The sequence below is a fragment of the Eulemur rufifrons genome, chromosome 8, assembly GCF_041146395.1.
Source record: "Eulemur rufifrons isolate Redbay chromosome 8, OSU_ERuf_1, whole genome shotgun sequence".
NCBI lineage: Eukaryota > Metazoa > Chordata > Mammalia > Primates > Lemuridae > Eulemur > Eulemur rufifrons.
This window is the reverse complement of record NC_090990.1, coordinates 105,463,923-105,487,541: the sequence shown is the minus strand read 5'-3', so window position 1 is coordinate 105,487,541 and position 23,619 is coordinate 105,463,923. Positions and strand designations below refer to the sequence as shown.

The 23,619-nt window shown below is 39.0% G+C and overlaps 1 protein-coding gene across 2 annotated transcripts in view; it reads right to left on the bottom strand.

Annotated features, from left to right (window-relative positions):
• Positions 1-2,644: 2,644 nt before the first annotated feature.
• RNF115 (ring finger protein 115) overlaps positions 2,645-23,619 on the bottom strand; it is a 73,131-nt gene continuing 52,156 nt past the window's right edge. For both annotated transcript variants that reach the window (XM_069480726.1, XM_069480727.1), the window contains 5 exons: positions 11,807-11,878; positions 10,580-10,652; positions 9,519-9,612; positions 6,890-7,005; positions 2,645-6,183 (listed from right to left, as the gene is read on the bottom strand). In XM_069480726.1, the coding sequence (XP_069336827.1) occupies positions 6,052-6,183; positions 6,890-7,005; positions 9,519-9,612; positions 10,580-10,652; positions 11,807-11,878 (487 nt within the window). In that variant the 3' untranslated portion in view covers positions 2,645-6,051. The remainder of the gene's footprint in view (positions 6,184-6,889; positions 7,006-9,518; positions 9,613-10,579; positions 10,653-11,806; positions 11,879-23,619) is intronic.

The window sequence follows — 23,619 nt, the reverse complement described above, 5'->3', positions numbered from 1 at the left end:
GTCTTATGGAGGTAAAAAGACTAGGTATGGAGTTACAAGACCTATTCTAGCTCTGGATTCAAATTCTAGCTCTGCAACATACCAGCTATATATCCTTGGGCAAATGAAGTTTTGAGATACTATTTCTGTTTACTTAATTGCACAAAAAGGATATTGCCTACTCTATCTTCTGTTCCCACGGGACTGCTCTGAGGATCAAATGAGAGTCTGGATTTGGAACCCAGAGCCATTTGAATTCTGACTCCAAAGTCACCGAAGCTTTCTCCCTTACACTGCATTCACTTTAATCTTTCTCTACCTGTTTTATGTATATTAGTTTTGTGTTTCTAACTAAATACTAAGCTCACATGGGCACAGATGTCTTTTGCTTTTTACTATTCAAAGAATCTTCTGAAACTACTCAGCATTATACACTCACTGGAAGTCTCACAAAGAAGACACGTCTAACTATAGGAAAGGTTTCATCCATTGTGCTATACTAAGTATAGTCCACATATAAAAATCTCTGACACATGATCACAGAAAGGACACATGATCACTGCCCAAGTTTATTAAGACATTCAAGTTCATTAGACTATTAGCTCTGACTTGAACTAAGCAGAATAAACAAAGCAAAGGTCTTGAGTATAAAGAATTTATTTATTCTGCTTATTTCAAGACTCAGTTAAACAGAAATTTGAAATATTTGTATCTTTGCTTTCAAAATGTGTTGATACAATTGATTTCAAATAAGTCTATAAATTTACATGCATGAATAAGCAGTTTTCAGGACACGGACCCCAAGCTATACGAGTGATTCACAACCATGGGTTTTGAACCTCTGTGAGACCATGAGGTTATTACAAGGAATCTGTATACCCATAATTTTCAGTCTGAATAAATAATATATATTACAAATGAGTATATATTTCAATTAGATGCAGGTTCTGGTGTGACTAATAAAGACAAACTGAGTTAAAAGCATTACTGAAATCATAGCAGCTTTTTAAATGTATTTTTTCATCAAAAAATACTAGAAATAAAGCTGTTGGAAGGGAATCTAACAATTTTTGGACCTTAAAAACAGTATTTCTTATTAGAAAAGGTAAAGAATCACAACAAGCCTACGTCCCATGACTCACAGATCTAAGTGTCCTAGTTGAAAAAGGAAAGGTCACATAGATTCCACTTCTGAGGATACCAAGTATAATATGGCAGCAAAACAAAGTTTACATGTATAAAATCTTAGAGATGAATGCCTCTAATTCCACTTGTCTGCGGCAGGTATGAGAGATCAAAACCTCATAATGTCCTTTAGGTCTGACAAAGGCTCTATTTTGATTTTGGAAAGTATCTCCAGTTGTATGCATTATATTCTATGTACTCTATTTTAAACCGCTAGAACAGCCGGCCCAGTGGCGCCCAGCCTGAGTGCTGAGACACTGACATTACTCCAAGCTAGGATTTCCCCCTACAGGATGGCCACTTGTGATATGTTTGTCCCATCAAATCCTTCCTTCCACTCCCTGTATCAGAACTTACATGAGACTCACTTTGGAAACTCTCAGTAAGAGTACTGTCATGTCCTACTAGTGATGTCCAATTCCCAAATCTTCATTGGATTTATTCTTGCAAACAGCACTTTTATCTTCCCATCTCTTTACCACAGAGGCCAAAGAGGGTTTTTCCCTAACACTCAAATATCTATTTGACACCAGCCCTGCTCCTTCTCCTGAAATCTCTCTTTCTTCACAGGTGTCAGTGGCCTCCCTAGATCATTAGCTCTAGCAACCAACTCTGAAGCGCCCCTCACTTCCAAAGTCCCAAAGCCTGTTTTGTTGTTGTTGTTACTTAAGCATGACACAGACTATGCTTCTCTCCTGATTAATTTTGTTAAAATTGATATATTTAAGTTTTATTCCGTGAAGGAACAGCACCTGGAAACCAGGGAGAAAGAAATTGAGGCATGTAGAAGGTCATGAGAGATTCAATTTGGTATCAAAAATTTACCAAGAAATTTTTAAAAAAATCAATAGATAACTATATTGGAGTACAACTGATTATAACACAGAAGCAATGGATGATAAATACCCTTTCCTCAAAGTCATATTCTCAACCCTCAGGAATGACTAGGTTTTTAACTCCAGTGAACCCTTGCACCACAGATCATATAACAAGGTACCTACCTCTGTAAGCCAATAGTGCCCCATAACAGAGAACTCATGGAAACACAGGGCCTAAAGGTACGTACAATGAGAGAATCAGATAATGGGGCTCCAGCCCTCTTCTGCACCCTTGCTTACCTTACCTCAGTGCCCACCATATCCCTTCTTCCTCCAGTGTGAAATGTGCGGATGTGCCCATGAATATATAAATATCTATATATACACATATATACAAATATATAAATGTGCAATACAAAAACATAAAGAATTTTTCTCCTAACTATTTAATCAAAGTGAGACTGGCTAGGGAAAAAAACAAATTCTTCCCCCAAAATCTTCCTTCCAACTTGAGAACCAATTACTGGATCAGAGTAGGGCTCAAAGAAAACCATCTAAGAAGCACCTGCCCAAATGTTATGCAGCAAATGCTGACAAAATTTATAATGAACTACGGAAGCTATTTACTTAGTTGCCATTTCTACATATTCTGCCCAGAGTAATTATTTTTTCTTAGAATTTAAATCATTATTGTAAGGAAAAGTCAAGGAGCTACAGCAACAGGGACAAAATGTTACTCTGGATTCTCCAGGTTTCTCAGCTCTTCTCAGAGAACTGGCAAGAGGCACTCTGAGGGAAAATTAATTTTTAATGCCAGGATTATTTCTTCTCCCTGCTCCCAACTCATTAACTCTGAAACCTTAAAGATGTTGCAGATAAATGTCCACATCTCTGCCCTTCCCACCCAACTCTCCAGTTCTGTCCAGCCAGAACTAACCCATATGAAGATGGGTTCGACTAACCTATTTGGAAACTACCCAAGAAGCAATAAGCCAAGGCACTGACCTATATAACCTCTCAACTTCCAAGTCTACCAATCTCTAAAAATAAAATCTTTCCCAATTATTACATGTGCTAACCAAGTAATTTTCTTCCCTCTTGTTTCAAAGTATAACAGATAAGAGGCAAAAAATTTTATATATTTATGTAGTCTCTATGTGTATGTATATAGAGAATAATTGTAATGGACAAGATAAAGAAGGAAAGATATTCAGAATAAGAAAACAATCTGTTCAGCTCTTCATGGAATTCAAAGGGCAGGCCATTTAATACAAATGTAAAGACCAAGTTCACACTAATGGCTCAAGATCTGAAATTGCAAGTTTTATCTTCTCTTTGGCAATCAGGGAAAGCTGAACCATCTCTCTCTTGACTCCCATGAAGGCTCCAGATTCCTGAGTATGTAAGCCTTCCAGCTGTAAAGGAATGAACACCTGAAAAGTCCAGGTTACCTAGCCTTCTGCCTTGGGCACTATGTCTAAACTGTTTGAAACATTTAAGGGCAAAGGTATTCCTAGAAATAAACTGTTTAACCCCAGCCATGTTCTGGTGTTAGATCAATGACTCTAAAATGTTTCTTCATAGAATGGGAGTCTCTCAAATTTCCAGGTTAATTTAGGTTAAGGAGGGAAAAAACAGAAATTATACACACAGCAAATTGGTTGGCATCCCACATATATTTCTTCCACTGTTTAACCATAGCACTGAGGTCTCTAAGCCAAGGCAGACATTTGACATAGAGATACACTATTCACTTGGTAAAACTTAAATGGGATGAGGAACACTCTGTGTACATTATTTCTACTTTTCCTCCTTGTGATGGTTAATTTTATGTGTCAACTTGACTAGGCATAGGTTGGCCAGATATTTGGTCAAACATTATTCTGGGTGCATCTATAAGGGTGTTTTTGGATGAGATTAACATTTGAATCAGTAGACTAAATAAAGCAGATGGCCCTTATCCAATGTGGGTGGCCCTTATCCAATCAGTTGAAGCCTAGAATAGAACAAAAAGGCTGACTCTCCCTCAAGTAAGAGGTAATTCCTCCTGTCTGACTTCTTGAGCTGGGATATCAGTCTTTTCCTGCCTTTGAACTAGAACTGAAACATAAGCTTTTTCTGGGTCTCAAGCCTGCTGGCTTTCAGACTGGAACTTACATCACTGGCTCTCCTGGTGCTCAGGCCTTCAGATTCAGACTGGAACTATACACCATGGGCTCTCCTGGATCTCTAACTGGCCTGCTACAGAGCTTGGAACTTCTTAGCCTCTGTAATTGTGTGAGCCAATTCCTTATAATAAATGTCTGAAGAACCCTAACTCCTTAACATAAATTAATCCGGAAGCCTGAGGTATCTCCCATTATAGCAAGAAACACTACAGATTCATTAAGTGGGGCAGCAGAATGAATCTCATGTCCTCTATCTAGAGTAAAAAAAAAAAAAAGCGAAGAAAATTTCAGATAACTTAGTCTGATGCTGTTTGCTATACTTTGTCACAACTTTTAGAGGCAGTCTATTAGTTCAGCAGGTTACTCTCTTTTTCTCTTCCCTCCTTGACTCCTTCATTCTCTACCAAAGTACAAAGACAACTCTAACCCCTTTCGCTCAGCCCCAGCTCACTGTATGATAGTCAACAAAAACTGAGGAAAGACTCCTAGCCAAGAAAGAGACTCACCAAAGAGTGGCATTCTTGTTCTGATCATTCCAAACTATAAAGGGCTGATGTGACCATACAAATAGTGCCCCTCTATGCACCATTAATGTCTTTTTTTTGGTATACCAACAGCTGTTATATGCCCAAATCATTTCCTTTTGAGACTCTGAAGTTCCAACAACACTCCTGACCTTCATTTATTCAACTTTAAACACTTAAATGCTCCAAAGAGCATGCACACAGGACAGTTAGGTTGAAAAAAATAAGGCCTACCTCTCCCAGGCCAAGTTGTTTTGGGCATGATCACATTCATCAGTTTGACTCTAAGTATAGCCAGAACCAAGTAGAACATAAAAGTTTCAGAGATGAAAAATAGGCTTAAAAATTAAAATGAGACAACGTAAAATCTTAATTCCTAAAGATCAATGAGTAGGGGTGGGAGGGCACGGGCAATATACATAACCTAAACTTTTGTACCCCCATAATAAGCAAAAAAAAAAAAATCAATGAATTACCAAAAACTGTGAATTGGCTATAGAAGCAGTAATGAAGTAATCTTATTTCTGTGTAGAAAATTATTTTAAGATTCCTAGGACAAAAGATGGTAAACAATGAATTGGGAATCATTAAAAAAAAAAATCTCAAAAGCAAAGATTTCAAACATCTTTCTTTCTGTGCCTGTATGCTGCCCAACTCATTCCCAAAAAGGAACCAGAATCAGATTCCTACCAATCCAAGACTAGGCCTAAGACATGTTACACTGGTTTCTTTCTGAAGTCGTGTTTAAAAATTAAAACAAGAAAATGAAAGCATATAATGATAAGCCACTTTTTCCTTCACACTGTAATTTTTCTTTAATTTGCTCTTTGGGGAGCAAAATAAAACAAAAGCAAACAAAAATCATTAGTCTCAGATTCCTGAATTAATTTGATCTCACCTCATGGCTAATGTGGTCAAGAATAGATGTTTTTGTACAATTAAGACAAAAGGACTTTATATCAGCAGGACTTTAGGGCTCTGGTTCCACTATATTTACTGTAAAATACACTAATGGTGGAGTAGAGGTTGGAGAAGGAGGTGGAAACACCCATTACGGCAAAATGACAGATAGCTGGCCCCTAGCTAGACTTTGAAGAACTGATTCTATTCTGGTGGTGGGAAGCCCACATAATTAAGTTCCACACTTACAAAATTATCACTCTGAATTCAGGAATAAGAGGCATTTGGTTATAGATACAATTCCATCTGTAAATACTAACTTTAAATTTAAAGAAGAAAAACACTCATTGCATTAATATCATGGGCTGGGGTTTCTTATGAGATTCCTAAATCCATCTACTATGTTTTTGTTTTGATACAATTTACAGCTATGGTAGGAAGACTACCACAGCCCTGGTTCAGGCATGGTCTTTAGCTTCAGAAAGTCCATCGGTCATGTAGCTGGCTATCATTGCTAAATCTGTTGCTTGCAGAGGCCTCAGAGCTCTGGGTTTGCCGAGTAGAGTCCTCACCATTTAAGCTCTTCCTACATACAGGACATGTGTCATGCTGAAACAGAAAAATATCAGTCCATGTGAACAGCCTGACCTGAGAAGCTCAGAGTACTGAACATTTAAAGAACCCTGAGAGTTGGCACATCGAAAACTATGACTTGGCAACTAGAAAAACAAAAAGGGCTCTAAGGTGTGATGCCAGGATATCTCCCAAATAGAACTTTAAGTAAATCTGACAGACAGAATTCTAGGCCAGCAACTTAACAATAGCTAACACATACCACCAAACAGAACTAAACAGAAACAGTGACCTGAGATATGACAGGAGGGTAACTGCCCACCACTTTCCATAGGGTCTAGAGCAGGGGTCAGCAAACTGTTTGTTTAAAGGGATAGAGAGTAAATATTTTAGGCTTTGCAGGCCACACCATCTCTGTTGCAACTACTCCACTATGCTGATGTAGCACAAAAATATCCTAAGACAATGTATAAACAAATGAACATAGCTGTGTTCCAATAAAACTTTATTTACAAAAACAGGTGGCAGGCCACAGTAGCCTGTGAGCTATAGTTTGCCAACCTACGGTCAGAAAAGTTCCAGTTCCAAATAGACAGTAATTCAACAAAACAATAATAGTGGTACTAAGAGTTAGCCAGGGATTTATGCGATTAAAATCTGATCTACTTGACTCTCCATGAACTGTTAACTATACCTTTACTCTGAACCATCCCCCCAAAACGATGTGACTTGCAGTACTCACCAGTTCTAACCATGGTACAATACAACTGCTATGAAAGAAATGATTGCAGGGTAACTGCCGGACTTCTTCTTCAACTATGTAATCTTCTTTGCATACTGGACACTCTAAACCCGTATCTGTTGGAGAAGAAAATGCCTTTTAAATAAACAAGTAAAAAGAAGGAAGAAAAAACTAACCCAATGTCTTTAAGAACCCAAGGAATGCATAAAGAACAGACACAGGCCGGGCGTGGTGGCTCACGCCTGTAATCCTAGCACTCTGGGAGGCCGAGGTGGGCGGATCGTTTGAGCTCAGGAGTTCGAGACCAGCCTGAGCAAGAGCGAGACCCCATCTCTACTAAAAATAGAAAGAAATTATATGGACAGCTAAAAATATATATAGAAAAAATTAGCCGGGCATGGTGGTGCATGCCTGTAGTCCCAACTACTCGGGAGGCTGAGACAGGAGGATCCCTTGAGCTCGGGAGTTTGAGGTTGCTGTGAGCTAGGCTGATGCCATGGCACTCACTCTAGCCTGGGCAACAAAGTGAGACTCTGTCTCAAAAAAAAAAAAAAAAAAAAAGAACAGACACAGAGATAAAAGAAAAGGTGCATTCAAATGCGAAGCAGGTAAGAGACATGAGTTATATTTCAAAATGGGGGTAAAGGTGGTAGCAGACAGGGACATGAAATGGAGGAATGATGAATGGGGCCTATTCCAATAAGGCCTAGATAGGAACTACATAAGGCCTATTTTCCAATGTAAACAGTTGGAAGAAATAAACTAGGGCTTAGATCATATGATAAATAAAACAAGAAAAGCAATTTCCCAAATGTGTGGCAGCCTTCTGGCAGTCAATTTTCACTGAAGAAACACAGGTAACCTGTCTACCACAACTAAGAAACTCATCTCAGCAATCTCAACAGTTCCTATTCAGTGTCTCAAGCCACTTTTACCCTGCTCTTTTCCACATTATGTATCCTCTTTCAGCATGGCTGCCCTAACGTACAAGTTGTTAATTAAAAGCTGTACCAGAAGTGGTGCTGCAGAATTCCAAAGCCCAAGCATAGCTAAGGCCCCCAACTCAAGAGACAGGAAGCCCTCTTCTCTGAAAAAAAAAAACAATCACAAACCACATTGGGAATGCCAAGCAGCAAATTCTGAGTTTTCCAACTTTGGCTAATAATACCAGCTAGTCTATATCCCTAGTGGCTGGCACATGCTCCATGCCCCAACAGCAGTCAAGGCATTTGGAGCAGGACCTCCGCTTAATAGATTCACTCCTTCCTCTCCATTCCTACCACCTTTGCCCTAATTCTAACTTTTACTTCTCATTCCTAGTCTACTGCAACAGCCTCCCAGGTAGTATCCCTAATTGCAGGCCTTTAACCCTCTAAATATATCCTACACGTTGCTACCAGCTCATTTTCCCTAAAACCAGCTTCATAGCAATCCCCAGCTCCTCTTCACTTGGATTATCAGCTGGTGCCCTCAAAATCAACAAATTAAAAATTAAAAATATCATATCTCTCCTTACTCAAACCAGGAACCACTCACTATTCCCCCATCCCTGAAGACAGCAGCATCACCTGTATCATTACAAAGCTGAAAAATCTTAGAATCATTTTTGACCCTTTCCCCTCCTTCATCTCATTATACAATCAGTGATGAAAGCCCTTCTTCAAAACGATCTTCTGAATCCACTATTTGCATTGTTACCATCACCTGAACCCCACCTGGACTGCTGTAACAGCCTCTTAAATCCGTTTCTGCTCTTTCCCCCTTCCAATCTATTTTACACACTACCTCCAGACTGATCTTCTAAAGACCACTTAAATCCCCTCATTCCTCCATTTGGGGACCTACAAAACTTTCCTACTACCTAAAATACCCAGCCCTACCTTGCCTTGCAGTTTCAAGGTCCTCTGTAACAAGGCCTTATCCTTCCTATCCAGTCATACCTCCCACCACTCTCCAAATTACATTCTATTTCAGGTCTAGTAAGGTCACTGTCCTTATACCTGACTCAGACACCATATCCATGCTGATATTCTTATATTGGTTCATACTTTTCCTTAAATAGAATGACCTAATATGGCCCATCTTGTCTTTAAAATCATCTCTGACTCTAAATATAAATTTATGGAGAAAGAAACTTCCAGTCCAAAATATTGTCTCTTATCATCAAATTCCCTCAGTGCCTAGAAATAAAGTAATATCTATGGCTAATGGACCTAACTGTAGTTGACACAAAGTAGATTGAAACACATTCCCAACCCCTCATTTATTCTCTTCTCCTTTCCCCGAAGTCATTATCATCTGTCCAAAACTATTTTTAATACTGTTTTTTAATCATTTGGTGACTTTTGCTTCCACTAACAAGTTCTTCAATTTACTAGAATCAAGTCATATATCCATGTACTCCTTTATTTCCAATGGCACCTAGAAAAGGAACATGGTAATTGCTCAGGAAATACCTGTTGACTAACCTAATGAAAGAGTAACTTAATGAATGGCACCTTCCATGTCTGGCACCCAGGTAGGAATTTTAGGGGGCTATAGCCTCACCTAAAGATCCTTTGTATAGGAAGGTACTGAGATTTTGAACATAGATCAGAAAATGACAGAATAAGCATAAAAATGAACTTACCGACTTGTTCCTGAGTTACTGTCACTGTTGGAAGTGATGTGATCTTTTCCTTGTCAGCTGGAGGAGGCCCTGTGTTTTCCAGTTGTCCTAAAAGCTATTAAAAAAAAAAACAGAAAGAAAGAAAAGAAAAAGGAAAAGAAGAAGTGGCAGACATCTCAATCTCCCTGGAGAGGGAGCTGTTCCAGCTGAGAACAAACAGAGCAGATATTAGAAATGTTAGCTACCCTTACTCCTGCATGGCTCTGAGAGGCTTGGGTTTCCCCTTCCCTGCTGCCAGAACACTCACAATTGCTATACAATTTCAGAGTAACGTAAGTATAAGCCTACAGGAAGACTCGTGATTGCAAGGCCTACCTTTGGGCATAAAGCAACTTTAGGGGCAGCAATAGGGTTGGGATATCATGAATAAAACTACAGCTTAATAAAAAGTAATACTTAGCCAAAAGTCCAAAAACTTTATTCTGCTAGAAGGAAGAAAAGGGTGGGAGTATGAAAAGTAGCATAAAGTAAGCCAAGAAATAGATAAATTACTGCCTACACGAAGACTTGGATATAAATGACATGCTTTCTATTCTCAGCAATCCACAAGGGAAATGAAAAGCCAATCAAATTAAAATGAACATAAACAAGTAGAAGCAATTAAACATGGCATGGGAATACCCTTTTCTCTGCTTCCTTCCCCTACTTTGCTCCATCTAGCAGAAATCCCTGCTTCAACATATGAGAAGACCCTCCTTTTTTTGTGAAGTACTTGTTAACAGGATCCTCACAGGACTGAACAAGAGAGGCCAAAAATACAATATACTGTTTGTTATAGGAGAAGCCTTTTCTTCCTATGGAGGTGAAACTATCTTCTAGAAATCCCCTATGGACGTAGAAGGTACATGAATGCTAAGCTAAACCCATAAACCATTTATCCCCTTAGTAAAACAGAAACCCAAAGTTCAAAACATTAGAGAAAGCAGAGTGACCGCCATTTCAGAAAGTAGCAGAAGGAAAGCAGGAAGCCTGTGGAACCATGAGACACACTGAACAGACACCCTCAAAAGGCAGCTCCTCACCTGGGTTACAATGGCATCAAGCCCTGTTTGACCCCAGGCATAGTCCCCAGGGTTGGAGTGCAGCATCCCGCTCCTATACATGAGATGAGACAGACAGCATTAGATGGAGTGACCAGGCTCCTCCTTACACCACAGAAAAAAACTGGCAGAGGGATCCTGTTCTCTCCCAGAGCTGGAAAGTCCCTAGTCCTCTACAATCAAGAGGCAAAAAATTTCTCTATATTTTCAAGATCAAACAGATCATCCAGAGATAATCTCTCATTCTCTAGGAATTTTACTTCACTGGAACATAAAATGTGAAGTTACCTAAAGTATCACATGACACATCAGAGCAAAAAGAGTGACTCATTGCCTGCTAGTTAAAAAAAGTTTGTCTTTTCTGTACCCACTTACATTAAACATAGATGGAGCTGCTTTTTAAGGAGAGGTTTCCCTTCCTGACTGGTCAAAATCTACAGCAGACTTCCTCCATTCTAAGAAGCCGCCCACGGTCCTGGACAATGATGAGCTTTCAAATAGAGAAGCAGCCATAGAAGTCTCTGTATCACAACTTAGAGCAATTACAAAAGGGACTTGACAGCACCTCTTTTTTTTGAAGCTGCTGGTGCACTACCCTGGATGACAGAGGTCCAGACTCTTCGGCTGAAACATGTTTAAAGGAACCAAAGGCTAGAAAATAGGGTAATTGTATGGAAGGACTGAGGTCCCTCTGAGCAAAGAAGCCTTCTGGGGCAGAGTTAGAAGTGGCAAATAATTATCCAGACAAGAAGAAATTTTATCTTTAACCCCTACTGTATATAAGTGTCATTCTGATACTGAATTATAGCCTTTTGTTTCTTCTGACAAACCTTCTTACTTTGGAAAAAGATAGTTAAGCATTATGGTTTCAATTTCAGAAATTCTTAAGGAATAACATCTTCTGGTACAGTCTAGAGGGGAAACCCACAAATCAGATACCAATCCTGCTCAACACAACTCTCAGATCTGAATATAAATGGAATCAGACATTTCCTGCACCCAAACATCCTGGGAGATGAGGATGGCTCTCCAGAGCTTGAACAATAAAAAATAAGTTCTGATTAAGTTTGGGCTCAGCAGAAAAAGGCAGTCTAATAGCCTTCCAGTCACATACACATACTCACCTATGCAGCTCTCTTTCTTTCTCACTATAGCATTTAAAATGATGCTATTCCAACAGAGTAAGCTAGAAAGCAATTAGTTACTTACCAGGAAAAAGGGTGTGGGGATCCAGGAATCGCAGAATTTGCAAAGAATCCTGCAAAGATCTGTTGTATTATGCTGTCAGAGGAGAAAAAATTATATAAGACAGCAGACTAATGAAAGTACTCTACAGATATTCATGGCTGACTCATCACCAACTATTTCCCCAAACCAAAATGGCTTTTTTTTTTTTTTTGAGACAGAGTGTCACTTTGTTGCCCTGGCTAGAGTGAGTGCCGTGGCGTCAGCCTAGCTCACAGCAACCTCAAACTCCTGGGCTTAAGCAATCCTACTGCCTCAGCCTCCCGAGTAGCTGGGACTACAGGCATGTGCCACCATGCCCGGCTAATTTTTTCTATATATATTTTAGTTGGCCAGCTAATTTCTTTCTATTTTTAGTAGAGATGGGGTCTCGCTCTTGCTCAGGCTGGTCTCGAACTCCTGACCTTGAGCGATCCACCCACCTCGGCCTCCCAGAGTGCTAGGATTACAGGCGTGAGCCACCGCGCCCGGCCCCAAAATGGCTTTTCACAAAAACCATCTCTATTACATGAGAGAGCACCAGAAATCACCCTGCCACCCGGTGGTATGTTATCTTGATATTAGGGCTATCTTCCTGAGCTCTGCTATTATATGGATTAATAGATTTTTTTATAAATTAGGCTGGAAAGAAATCTGACGGCATGGTATAGTTTTCAAACTATATGACTTGGATATCTGGCACCAATATGAGGAAGGGTTGAAAGAGATGCCAAGCCAGTGGGATTTGGGGCCCTCCTCTCTTTAACAAGGGTAGTTTCATTTTTATGTGTTTTATACATTGGGTTTCTGTATAAGGTATCATTTAAAGGGTATTTTTTTCTTTAGTTTGAGAATTCTAATTTAAGGGTATTTCGGATGATTGTAACACAACTATATCCAAATACACAAATGCTTGGCACTTGTCATTTTGAATACTTAAGATGACACATGTACCCAGTTCTTTATTCTCATGAGTTGGTCTTTGTTAACCAAAGAGATATTGGGGTGATGTCTCAGCAAAAGAAAAAAACTGAAGAAATTATTCCCTTAGATCTCCTGTGTTATGAATGATATGCACTTTAACCCCCTGCGTCCCATTTTACTTATTAGGCCAATCAAAATAACAATGGTAGTAGCCAATATTAGACTTTCCCTGCTACTGAAGTTCAACAATAGCTAACTATACTATTACCCATTTTTGGCTTGCTTTTTCTGCATTTTATTCTTAATTTTCTATCCTTTGACCTGCATCTCCCCAATCCCCATCCCACCCCCGCCCTTTGGTAACCACCATTCTACTCTCTCCTCTGCTTCTATGAGTTCATCTTTTTCAGAATCCCTCATATTTGTCTGAAAATGTCCAAAAGTTATTTTATATCCTCCCAAGTGTGGCCTGGACTTAGTGACTCACTTCTTAACAATAGAATACGGCAGAAGTGATAATCTGTGTCATCTGAGATAAGGTAAGAAAGGCAAAAAATAAATTAATAAATATGAGGTAATGCATACGTTGATTAGCTTGATGTAGTCCTTTCACAATGTATACATATTTTAAAACATTATGTTGTATACCATAAATATATACAATTTTTGCCAATTAAAAAAATAACTAGTAAAACACAAAACAGCAAGCAAAAAAACAGGTTTAATAGTGCAGTTAGCTATTGTTGAACTTTAGTAGCAAGGAAAGTCTAATATTGGCTTCCTCCTTGTACTTCTCTTGGCTCACTTGCTCTGGGAGAGTGCTATATCAGTCCTCTGGAAAGGTCCATGTGATGAGGAATTGAGTCCTCCCACCAACAGCCAGAATAAACTTGCCAGAATATGCGTAAGCCCTAACCAATCCTGAAAATGACTGCAGCAGTGGCTAACATCTATCTTGACTGTAAGCTCATGACACCCTGGGCCAGAGCCACTCAGCTAAGCTACTCCCAAATGAACCTATTCCTGACCCACTAAACCTATGCGATAATAAATGCTTGTTATTTTAAGCCACTAAACTCTGGGATAATTTGTTATATAGCAATAGATAACTAATACAGATTTTGATATCTGGAAGTGGGGGCTGCCATAACAAAAACCTAAAATGTGGCAATATCTTTGGAACCTAGCAGTGGACAGAAACTAGAAGGACTCTGAGGAGAGCATCAGTGAAAATTTGAAGAGTCTTGAAGAAACAGCAGAAGCACTATGGCCTTTGAGGAAGTTCAGGGTGAGAAATTAAGGAAATGTGGAAAAAATCTTATTGGAAACTGGGGCAAAGTGATCCTTGTTACGTACTGGCACAAGCTGTTGCCGGCCATAACACGGAAAGTAGAAGTTGTGGCTCATGAACTGGCTGATAATCTATTATAGCTAAAGAGATTTCTAATGTTGAAGGTCCCTCTTGGCTTCTTCTTGCTACTTACTTTAAAATGCAAAAGGAGAGGAATAAATTAAAGGAATGGAGTTAGGACTGTATAATTCTGAGAATTCCCAGCATCTCCAGATAGTAAATGGTGCTAAAATTAAGAAATGGATTTCAAGCAAAGATCAAACCCAGGGTACTGCCAAAAGATTTGTTTAAGATGAAGCCAAGGGTGAGGCTGTAAAAATTCTTTGTAGAGAGCTGTGGTGCATGCCTATAGTTCCAGCTACTCAGGAGGATCACCTGAGCCCTGGAGTTTAAGACTAGCCTGGGCAACATAGCAAGACCCCATCTCTAAAAAAAAAAAAAAAATTCTTTGTTAAGAGCTCAGATCTAAACTGGTGCCTAGAGAACTATTCAGTCAAACAATGGCCTAAGAAGCTTAAGGGTATTGTGTTAGTTTCCCAACGCTACTGTAACAAATCACCACAAACTGGGTAGCTTAAAATAACAGTAATTTATTCTCTCACTGTTGCGGAAGGTATCAGTAGGCTTAGTTCCTTTTGGAGGCTTCTGAGGGTTCCATGACTCTCTCCTAGCTTCTGGTGGTTGCCAGCAATTCTCACCATTCCTTGGTTTGTAGACATATCACCTCAATCTCTGTTTCTGTCTTCACACGGCTTTCTTCTTATAAAACTACCAACCACTGGATTATGGCCCTCCTTGATCCAGTATGATCTTATTATAACTTGATTATATCTATAAAGATCCTATTTACAAATAAGGTCACACACACAGTGACCTTACTGGGCATTAGGCCTTAACAACATATCTTTTGAGGGGGCCACAATTCTATCCACAACAGGTGGTGTCCCTCAGTAATCTCAGTAGAAACCCAAGGTAGAAAAGGACTATCTAGAAGAGATTTGTGGATGTGACTTTTGCCTAATGGCATGAATCGCACTAAGATTCACAGGACACTCAAAAGTTTTTAAAAGAAACACTGCTGGCTGAAACTGAAAGGTGGAGAGACAGTACAAAATGAAAAGAGGCTTTGGGCCCTCAAATTTCTACTAGCAAGAAGCAGACTAAGAAAACAATGCTGCTGCAAATATGAACTATTTTTCATGAAAAAGAAAAGATGATTCACAGTATGGACTCAAGAGCCCATAAGGAGGAAATAAGAGCAATAAAGAGGCACTCCTAGGCAGGAATAGAAGTCCTAATCAAGGAACTTCCAACATCTCTCCAGACAACTATCAGAGTTACTATGAACCAGCATTTTCTTTGTGCATTCCATTTTCCCCCTTTTTGAACAGGAATCTCTATACCTGTTCAAAATCACTGCCTGTCCACATCACTGTATGTTGGATGTGTGATGGGCAAATAACTTGTCTCTTTTGTTTACATTATCTTCACATCAAAAGAAATTGCACCTAAGGAACTACCAAGGAGACATGGCCATACTCCACACTTAGACCTAATTAAAGGATAATTACCTACATTTCAAGCTGATGCTGTAAAATGAGACTTTTGGTGGATCCTGGGAGGACGTGAGTATATTTTGCACATGGGAGAAGTATAAATATTTGTGGCCAGGGGGCAAACTGTGGTGGTTTTAAAATATGTCCACAAATTCTTTAGAGGTGGAGCTTAATTCTCTTCCCCTTGAATATACACTGGACTTAGTGACTCACTTTTTACAGATAAAACATGGCAGAAATGACAGTGTATGGCTTCCAAAATTAGGATATAAAAAGGCATTACGGGGTTTTTTTCCTTCTTCCTCTCTCTCAGGTCACTTACTCTGGGAGAAGCCAGCTGCCAAGTCAAAGGGACATTCAAGGAGCCCTACAGAGAGGCCCATATGGTAAGGAGCTGAGGTCTCCTGCCAGCAGCCATGTGAGTGAGCATCTTGGAGAGAGATCTTCCAGGCCTAGTTCGGATGACTGTAGCCACTGCTGACATGTTGATTATAACCTCATAAAACCCTTCACCAGGCCGGGCATGGTGGCTCATGCCTGTAATCCTAGCACTCTGGGAGGCCGAGGCGGGTGGATTGTTTGAGCTCAGGAGTTCGAGACCAGACTGAGCAAGAGCGAAACCCCGTCTTTAGTGAAAATACAAAGGAATTACAATGGACAGCTAAAAATATATAAAGAAAAAAATTAGCCAGGCATGGTGGCGCATGCCTGTAGTCCCAGCTATTCGGGAAGCTGAGGCAGAAGGGTTGCTTGAGCCCAGGAGTTTGAGATTGCTGTGAGCTAGGCTGACGTCACAGCAATCTAGCCTGGGCAACAGAATGAGACTCTGTCTCAAAAAAAAAAAACAAAAAAACAAAACAGTGCATTTTATTAACAAATAGATTTTCTAACGTTGGATCGGCACTGCAAACTTTGAATAAAAACTACTTTGTCAAGGAGTATTAATCTCTTAATACAATATTGAATTTGACTTGTTCCTAATCTTTTTTTAGGATTTTTACATGTATTCAAAAGGGGGCTAAGCCTGTAATTTTATTGTGTTATCTTTATCATTTTTGGTACCAGGATTATGTTAGTTTTATAAAATGGACTGGGGAGACTTACTGTATTTTTAAGCTTAGGAATAGTTTAAATAACATGGGAATTACCTATTCCTTAAAGGTTAGATAAAAGTTACGCATAATTCTACTTGGGCCTGGCATCTGTTGGGCGACCAGATCTGTTACAGCTTTTCCAAGAAATCCTCCTGCCTCAGCCTCCCTAAGTGCTGGGGTTAATGGTCTAGGCAGTATTTTATTTATCTCTGTATTCCTAGCTTCTAGAATACCATCTGTTTTATAGTAGATGCTAAACATATTTATTTTGAATAAATGGATAATTGCAATAATGTTTCTAAGAAGTATATGGAACATATGTATTTGTAGTAATAATAGCTAAAGTATATGGCAGAAGCTAGTCTAAGTGCTTTACAGATATTAGTTTAATCTTCATTATAACCCTATGGAGAAGGGACTGTATCTCCATTTTACAAGAGAAACTGAGGCACAAAGAACTTAGGTAACTTGCCTAAGGGTATTTAAAGGCAGTTTAATATTAGAGCCAGGATAACACAAAAATGAAAATATTTATATTTTGTGGGATTATAAGTATTTAAAGTACTTTAAAAATTTTTAGCAGTATCATATAGTCTCTCCAATTTTTTTTCCCCATTCTCAGAAACTTTCCTTCTAAGGCACACATACCAAAATGTCAGTAAGTAAGTAGAACTTGAAAGTTTTTAGTCTAATTTCTTTTTTTTATGAAGTGTAAATGAAACATAGCATATCTTTGAGGCATATTACTCTTCCCACTTAGCAGGTCTGCACAGATTGTTCCATATGGTTGTTACCGCTTTACAGTAGTAATAGTTGTGATGTCACCTTATGTTTTGAAGGTATATTACAATTTCTTTCTTTTCTTTTTTTTTTTTTTTTAGAGTCAGGGTCTCACACTCTTGCCCAGGCTTGAATGCAGTGGTGTGATCATAGCTCACTGTAACCTAGAACTCCTGGGCTCAAGCAGTCCTCCTGCCTCAATCTCTTGCATAGCTGGGATTATAGCACGTGCCACAAAGCCTGGCTAATTTTTTATAGAGGTTGAGTCTCACTATGTTGCCCAGGCTGGTCTTGAACTCCTAGCCTGAAGTGATTCTCCCACATTGGCCTCCCAAAGTGCTGGGATTACAGGCGTGAGCCACTGAGCTCAGTCTTACTACAACTTCACACCTCATAAATTTTTTTTAATTGATTAAATTTTAGCATGGCTTCTTCCTGATAACAATTTATCATGTTACTCTGAAAAGGAATATAACTTTTTATTCTGTTTGTCAGGCTTTTAACTTGTGATTTCCATGGGCTGCATCTCAGGCTCTTGTTCATTCTACTGGTTTCACTATAGGCAGAGGACTTTGTAAAATGTCAAAGCATCACATGTACTCACCAGAAAATTGGTTTCCCTGATCATCACCTAAATACAAATCTGGGAACGACACCAATTGCATATCAGACTGAGGTGGGGGGTGGGGGAGGGGATGGGGGTATGCCTACACAATGAGTGCATTGCGCACCGTTTGGGGAGTGGTAACACTTGAAGGTGCTGACTCGGGAAGGGGGCGTGGGGAAGGGAGGGATATATACCTCATGATGGGTGCAATGTGCACGACCTGGGGAACAGACACGCCTGGAGCTCTGACTTGGGGGGAAAGGCGGTACAGGAGCAACGTATGTAACCTGCAATTCTGTATCCCCCATAACAAGATGGAAAAAAAAAAAAAAAGAAATCAAATGTCAGAGATTAGCCTTTGTGGAATTATTAGTGTGTTCCTCACACAAATCTAAGGAGTTCCCCTGAAATGAGATGCATTTCTTTTGATTTTTTCATTGCCATGAGTAAAACCTTTTTTGTTAACATGAACACGGATACATCTCACATTGTTCATTCATTTTGCAAATATTTATTGAGTGTACCCCAAGTGTACACTCTGTCCTCTAATCTGCAGCTTTCAAATGATAGTTTATCTAGGTGTAATCAGGTCCTAGCTTGTCTTATCTCACCTTAAATGAATCTGATCTGTGCCAGAAGATCAATTTATTAATTTACAACTAGGGGTATTCTGTTTCAGTGATTTAAAAACTCATTTCTGCTTGTTAGTATAATACCTTGAATTTCTCAGATATCAAGAAAGCAAAAGCAATCAGATGGCTGGTGTATATAGAATCAACAAAGGAAATTGCATGGTCTTTAGGAGAAATTCCATTCAGATTGTGATAAAGTCTAAGGAATTATTCACATTTCACTTCAAAGAATTTTTTTAGGATGATAAAATATTAATATTTGTTAGGGTTTTTTTCTTTGTCTGTGTTAGATCAATATCAACACATTTTCCAGACCACATAACAGAGATTGCCATCTATTAGTCTGTACTTTATTACATTAAAATCTATCTTTATTTCAGTGTGCTGTACTCTCGTGTGGATGGTGGGGTATAAGAGAAAGAAGAGTTAAGGATGACACCAAGGTTTTTGGCCTGAGCAACTAGAAAAATGAAGCCACCATCAGCTGCCATGGGGAACACTAGGAGGAACAAGTTTTAGGAGTTCATTCAGTTTTGGACATAATAAGTTTGAGGTACTCATTACACATTCAAGTGGAGATGTTGAGTAGGCAGAGGTCTTGGCTGGAGATAAAATCTGGACATTTGACCTATATGTGGTATTTAAAATTATAAAGCTAGGCCGGGCGCGGTGGCTCACGCCTGTAATCCTAGCGCTCTGGGAGGCCGAGGCTGGTGGATTGCTCGAGGTCAGGAGTTCGAGACCAGCCTGAGCAAGAGCGAGACCCCGTCTCTACTAAAAATAGAAAGACATTATATGGACAACTAAAAATCTATATTCCAAAAAAAAAAAAAAAAAAATTAGCCGGGCATAGTGGCGCATGCCTGTAGTCCCAGCTACTCGGGAGGCTGAGGCAGTAGGATCGCTTAAGCCAAGGAGTCTGAGGTTGCTGTGAGCTAAGCTGACGCCACGGCACTCACTCTAGCCTGGGCAACAAAGTGAGACTCTGTCTCAACAAAAAAAAAAAATTATAAAGCTAGATAAAATTATCAAAGAAGTCAAGATAGAAAATAGTAGAGCTTAGAGACTCAAGCCCTGGACCCTCAATGGTTAGAACTCTGGAAGATAAAGAAGAATAAGCAAAGGAGATTGAGAAGGAACTCCCAGGGAAGTAGGAGGAAAACCTAGAGAGAGTACAGCTCTGCAAACTAAATAAAGACTCTTCTCTGGTCTTAGCATGTGACTTCCACTCCAGACCCTGTGGATTGATTTTTCTCTCGATATATGAGTTGCTAAAATTAAAAACCTACACTACCTTCCTTTTCCCTACTCTCGTCCCCACATTTAGGTTTTTTTTTTTTTTTAGACAGTCTCACTCTGCTGCCCGGGCTAGAGTGCTGTGGCGTCAGCCTAGCTCACAGCAACCTCAAACTCCTGGGCTCAATCGACCCTACTGCCTCAGCCTCCCGAGTAGCTGGGACTACAAGCATGAGCCATCATGCCTGGATGATTTTCTATATATTTTTAGTTGTCTGACTAATTTCTTTCTATTTTTAGTAGAGACGGGGTCTCGCTCTTGCTCAGGCTGGTTTGGAATTCCTGACCTTGAGCGATCCTCCTGCCTTTGCCTCCCAGAGTGTTAGGATTACAGGTGTGAGCCACCACACCCGGCCACATTTAGGTTTAACAAGAAAATATTTTATGTTTTCAACAAAAAAAATTTCAATATAAATACTGTATGTACCAAGTGAAGATAATTTCCAAACAACAGCTCATATACTTATCGGAGCCACCCTGAACAGTCTCTCTCTGTTACTGCTGCAAAAACATGGAGCTAACATCTGACTTCCAGAGAGTAAGCAGCTAAGAAAGAGCTGACCATCAGCTGATCAGCTGCTGGTGAGTTGTCCCTGGCAACTCCAAGCATTTGTGTAGGATTAACTTCAGAGCATCAAGAACTAGGCTGGTCTCTCAAACTTGGTCATTACTATTTACTTATTGGTCAGTTTAAGCATGTAATAATTTGCTGTTCGTGTCACTAGCAAGCAAGGGGGGCATATTAGTTAACTAATGCTGTGTAACAGATTACCTCAGAATTTAGCGGCTTATGACAATATTCATTATCTCATTATTTCTGAGGGTCAGGAATTTGGGAGCAGGTTAGCTAGGTGGTTCTGGTGAAGGGTTTTTTTTTTTTTTTTAGAATGTATAATTCACTTTTAATATTTTATGCATAGATATTCTGTTTGTTTTACACTACAGAATTTTTGAAACTAGGTATGCCCCCCATTTTAGAAATAAAATAATTCAAACGAATATTTTATAAGGAGTCCATTAGTTTCCAATTTTGTATCCTTCCAACATAAACACAAACAGAAACACACACATATTATGTATCATTTGTATATGTGTGAGAATATTTGAGCTATTTTTCATGGACATTTCAAATGAAATATTACAAAATCATCTATAAAGTGTTTCAAATGGAATCAGGAAGAGTTAGGAAATATTCTGTCACTTTCTTAATCACATCAGACATTTCACCACTACCCTTTGAATAAAAATATCCAAGTAAAACAACAAGTAAGAAAATGAGTTTTAGGTCAGATTATCATTTGAAAATTTTAAAATACATGTTAAAATATACAAGTGTCTTTATCTTCTTACTTACACCTTTTTTTTCTTTTTTTTTTTTTTTGAGACAGAGCCTCACTCTGTTGGCCAGGCTAGAGTGCCATGGCGTCAGCTTAGCTCACAGCAACCTCAAACTCCTGGGCTCAAGCAATCCTCCTGCCTCTGCCTCTGCCTCTGCCTCCCAACTAGCTGGGACTACAGGCACGCGCCACCATGCGGGGCTAATTTTTTCTATATATATTTTTAGCTGTCCATATAATTTCTTTCTATTTTTAGTAGAGATGCTCAGCTGGTCTTGAACTCCTGAGCTCAAACCATCCTCCCGCCTCGGCCTCCCGGAGTGCTAGGATTACAGGCATGAGCCACCACGCCCAGCCTGCACTAACTGTTACATGAGAAAAACTGCAAGGTCATTTTGATAAGACTGCAAAGGGAATTTGATAAAATCACTAGTTATTCTTAATTAAAAGCCCCTAATAAATCAGGGACAAAATTAAACTTTCTTAATATGACAGTGCATATATTAGGAACCCAAAGCAAACATGCTTAACAAAGAAACACTAATTCATTCTCACTAAAGTCAGGAAGAAGACAGAGACACCTACTATTAGACAACTTTGATAGTCAATGCAACAGATGAGAAAAAATGGGAGGCATAAACATAGGAAGGAAAAAAATACAATCAATATTTGTAGATGATACAACTGCTAATCTAGAAAACCCAAGAGAATAAAATGAAAAACTATCACAGCCAATAAGATAATCCAATTAAGTAGCAAGATGAAGGGTAACAAAAAATTTTCCAGCAATGATCAGTTAAAAAATAATATGAAACTAAAAAACTTTACTTTGCTGAAAAATGTCTCTGTACTTTCCACTCAATTTTGCTGTGAACCTAAAACTGCTCTAAAAAATAAAATCTATTAAAAATAAATAAATAAATAAACTGAGACAGGAGACATGGGCCTAAATGAGAACTTTCAATGTTATTTAAAAAAAAGTGCCAAGTGTCCCCAAATTAATATATAAATTCAATGCACTTCCAATCAAAATCCCAGTGGGATGGGGGAGGTGACAGATTGAAAAATTGCACCTAAAATTTATTTGGAAAGGTAAATATAAGAGAAGCATCAAGAAATTTTTAGAAAACAATAATAATGAGGGGGACCTTCCCTACTAGGTATCAAATCATACTACAAAATCATAGCAAGTAAATCAGTGTGGTACATGCAAAGAAACACATAAATAAAGATCTACAGAACCTAACAAAGAATCCAGAGACAAAAGAGTATGAAAATGTATATATAATAAAGATGACATTTCAAATCAGATGAATTATTCAATAATACATTATACTGCAAGTAACTGGATACTCATATTGGAGGAGGGGGGAGTTAGATCCTTAACTAAAAAATACACAAAAATAATACTCCCCACCCACCAGAGGGGTGAACATAAAGCCCAATCAGGTCCAGAAACCATCCAGGAAAGCTGACAGATGGGCATATCCTCTGGGATGAATGCTCTAATATGCTTGTGAACTTGGAGCCACCACTGGCTATCTTTCATTTTACATAGGGAGAGCTATCTAATCATGATGCCAACACAAGATTTCAGAGAGATAGGCAGAAGAAGGGTGACAAAAAGATGAAGATAACATATTGATTGACCATTTAGGTCCACATACAGACTTCTAATTTACATCCATGGTTCTCGATATCACCCCTAGCGAGTGACTTAGAAATCTGATGGGGTAGTTTTGCCAGTCACAAGAAATGGGAGGCACCATTCAGTTTCCAAGTAGGAAAGAGGACTGCTAGGCAGGCTGCAATAAATAGAAGGACTGTCAGGCCCAACAAAGAATTGTCCTCCAACATGCATATTTTTGACATTCTGCCTGGACATTCATTTGGTGAAAAACAACCTATAATTAACTGTGACTAAACCCAACTCCATTCGGCACATAAACACAAAATATTTTCCATTTGATTTTAATACATACCGAATTTTCCAGGAATGTAACTATTGTGAAAATCAAGAGAAGTTTATACTTTTCTCCCCCCTGAAACTTCCCAAGAGTTCTTCACCATTTTGTAAAATCATAACACTACACCAATGCTGCTTATGGTAGATGAACTGCAAATACAATATTCTTGTACCATTACATTTCTAGCTATCACATTCTTAATGATTCTATACACAGAAGCAAGCATCTAAATTTTTAATTTGCCTTCCAAAATA